The following is a 3093-nucleotide window of genomic DNA, read 5'->3' on the forward strand; positions in this document are numbered from 1 at the left end:
ACAAAAATTAGCTGGGGGTGGTGGCGCACGCCTGTAGTCCCAGCTACTCAGGAGGCTTGGGCAGGAGAATTGCTTGATCCCAGGAGGTGGAGTTTGCAGCGAGCTGAGATTGGGCAACTGCACACCAGGGCGAGACTCAGTTTCAAAAAAAGATAGATAGATAGATAGATAGATAGATAGACAGATAGATAGATACATAGATAAGTTGAGTTTACTTACAGCAGCAGAGGGGAAGAGCAATCCGACTAGGAAGTTGGAGGTCCAGTTGGAGCAGCCGGCCACTGCCATCGCAGCTGGGCGGGGGCCCTGGCTGAAGAGTTCGGCCACAATAAACCAGGGAATGGGGCCTGGTCCAATTTCAAAAAAGGCCACAAAGACCAAGATAGCCCCAATACAGACAAAGCTCATCCCATTATAGGTATCCTGTAAGAGGAAGGAGCAGAGAAAATTAAATTTAAAGACAGTGTAACCCAGAATCTAGGTTCCCAGAGGCAACTAATGGCAAGCTCCTCTTGTCTCTGACGTACAATACAATGACTGGCTGTGGAATCAATAGGCTTGGATTTATTTCTGTTTTTATTTTTTGAGACAGGGTCTTACTCTGTTGCCCAGGCTAGAGTGCAGTGGTGCTATTAACAGCTCATTGCATCATTGATCTCCTGGGCTTAAGCAATCCTCCCACCTCAGCCTCTCAAAGAGCTGGGACTTGAGGCATGTGCCACCACACGTGGCTAATTAAAACACAATTTTTTGTTTTTCTTTTGGCTGGGCACTGTGGCTCACGCCTATAGTCCCAGCACTTTGGGAGGGTGAAGTAAGGGATTATTTGAGGTCAGGAGTTGGAGACCAGCCTGGCCAACATGGTGAAACCCTGTCTCTACTAAAAACCACAAAAATTAGCTGGGTGTGGTGGCACGTGCCTGTAATCCCAGCTACCAGGGAGACTGAGGCAGGAGAATCAATTAAGCCTGGGAGGCAGAGATTGCAGCAAGCCGAGATGGCGACATTGCACTCCAGCCTGGGTGACAGAGCAAGACCCTGTCTCAAGAAACAAACAAACAAAAAATATACTTTTTTTTTTTAGAGACAGTTTCTTGTCATGTTGCCTAGGCTGGTCTTGAACTTCTGGGCTCAAGCAGTCCTCTCACCTTGGCCTCCCAAAGTGTTAAGATGACAGGAATGAAGCACTGCGCCCAGCCAGGCTTGAATTTTTGAATCCCATCTATGTGATCTCATATATATCACTTCGTACTGAGACCCTGTCATCATCTATAAAGTGTGATTACCTTGATATTATTTTAAGAATTAAATTAGGCCAGGCATGGTGGCTCATGCCTATAATCCCAGCACTTTGGGAGACTGAGGCAGGTGGATCATCTGAGGTCGGGAGCTCGAGACCAGTCTGACCAAAATGGAGAAACCCCGTTTCTACTAAAAATACAAAATTAGCTGGGCGTGGTGGCGCATGCCAGTAATCCTAGCTACTGGGGAGGCTGAGGCAGGAGAATCACTTGAACCCAGGAGGCGGAGGATGCGGTGAATGGAACTCATGACATTGCACTCCAGCCTGGTCAACAAGAGCAAAACTCTGTCTCAAATAAACAAACAAACAAAGAATTAAATTAGATAATTTATTTTATAGACTATAACAATGTTCTATAAATGTAAGGATTCTAACAGTTTATCTCCAGTTCTCTGAAGACCCACGTTTCTTAAAAACTCTGGGCGTCCTGCTTCTCTCCTCTGACTTTGTTGACAAACTGCAACCTTAACAACCCACCCCTTGTGTCACAGAAGTCAACTGTAACCTCTTCTCCTTTCCCCCTCCCTCGCTTTTCTTCACTCAAAGAGCACTCACCTTTAATAACAAAGAAACAGTCATGAGCATGGAACAAACAGCCATCCCTCCAAGGCCTATCATATGCAGAGTCCTTCTTCCTGCCCTTTCCACCAGAAATAGCTGGAAGAAGAATATGACATGAAGCTTCAGTTTCCCTTTCCATGAATGAAAACAGTGTCTGAGCTACTTGAAATCTGCCTTACCAACAGCAGGACACTTGTTACGGATACACCTCCTGTGATTTATGATTTTATATACGTACATATTGTGTTCCATTCACAGGTCCTGGCTCAAAATCCCCACAGCCCTTGGTAGAGTCTTTTATCATAATGTTGTGATGCTGCAGGCCTCAGAAAATAGAATTCTTCTCTGACTTTCTCCTGCCCTCCCACTTGGCAGGACGCTAATCTGACTGCGGGTCATAAAACCCTCATTTCAGAGAGGGTCCTGCCCCACCCCCTAGAGGAAGAAACGCTACAGAGAGGCCAAAATAATCCAAACAGACAGGCCTGGCTGGGTCCAGATCATTCCCTTTTTGTCCAATCACGTTTCAGAACAGTTGTCCATGCTTCAATCATGGAGAATCAATTAAGTCTGCATAAAAGGCCCAAAGGCAGGGTGTGGGGAGCTTGCAGATATCTGAACCCGTGGAAGCTGACAGGAAGGTCAGCAACAAATCATCTATGCGCTAGGAGTGCACCCCAACTCCACAGAGACAGAGGCTCCCACGCTCAGGGTCCCTCCAGACCTCGCCCTGTGAATCTCTTCATCTGGTTGTTTATTTCTGTGCTTTAAAATATCCTTTAAATCAAACCAGGAAACATTTTCCCTGAGTTCTGTGAGCCACTGTAGCCAATTAATCCAACCCAAAGAGGGCGTGGTGGGAATCCCGATCTATAGCTGGTGGGTCAGAAGCACAGGTAAACAACCTGGAGCCTGTGATGGGCATCAGGAGTTGGGGGCAGTCTTGGGAACTGTGCCACCAACCTGTGAGATCCGATGCTATCTCCAGGTAGTGTCAGAATTAAATCACAGGACACCTAGATGGTGTCCACTGCAGAACTGATTGATTACGTGATGGGGACAAATCCTTAAATATTTTGGGAGTCACAGAAATCTTCTGTTATTATTGTTGTTTTAGTGTAAAAATAGGAAAAACAGTTTGAAAGTTTTTCCAAACATCTCTCCTCCAATTCCAAGTTCAAAGCATACTGTATAGTCCCTTCTATACTTCCTCTTTTCCCATCCATCCC

General features: G+C 46.0%; 1 protein-coding gene across 1 annotated transcript in view; it reads right to left on the minus strand.

Moving 5' to 3' along the window:
- LOC105541836 (solute carrier family 2, facilitated glucose transporter member 3-like) overlaps positions 1-1954 on the minus strand; it is a 6381-nt gene extending 4427 nt beyond the window's left edge. The window contains exons 1-2 of the mRNA XM_011983077.1: positions 1859-1954; positions 220-423 (exon numbers count right to left, since the gene is read on the minus strand). Coding sequence (XP_011838467.1) covers positions 220-423; positions 1859-1921 — 267 coding nt within the window. The 5' untranslated portion in view covers positions 1922-1954. The remainder of the gene's footprint in view (positions 1-219; positions 424-1858) is intronic.
- Between the last annotated feature and the right edge of the window lie 1139 nt (positions 1955-3093).

The sequence above is a fragment of the Mandrillus leucophaeus genome, unplaced genomic scaffold (assembly GCF_000951045.1).
Source record: "Mandrillus leucophaeus isolate KB7577 unplaced genomic scaffold, Mleu.le_1.0 Scaffold245, whole genome shotgun sequence".
NCBI classification, from domain to species: domain Eukaryota; kingdom Metazoa; phylum Chordata; class Mammalia; order Primates; family Cercopithecidae; genus Mandrillus; species Mandrillus leucophaeus.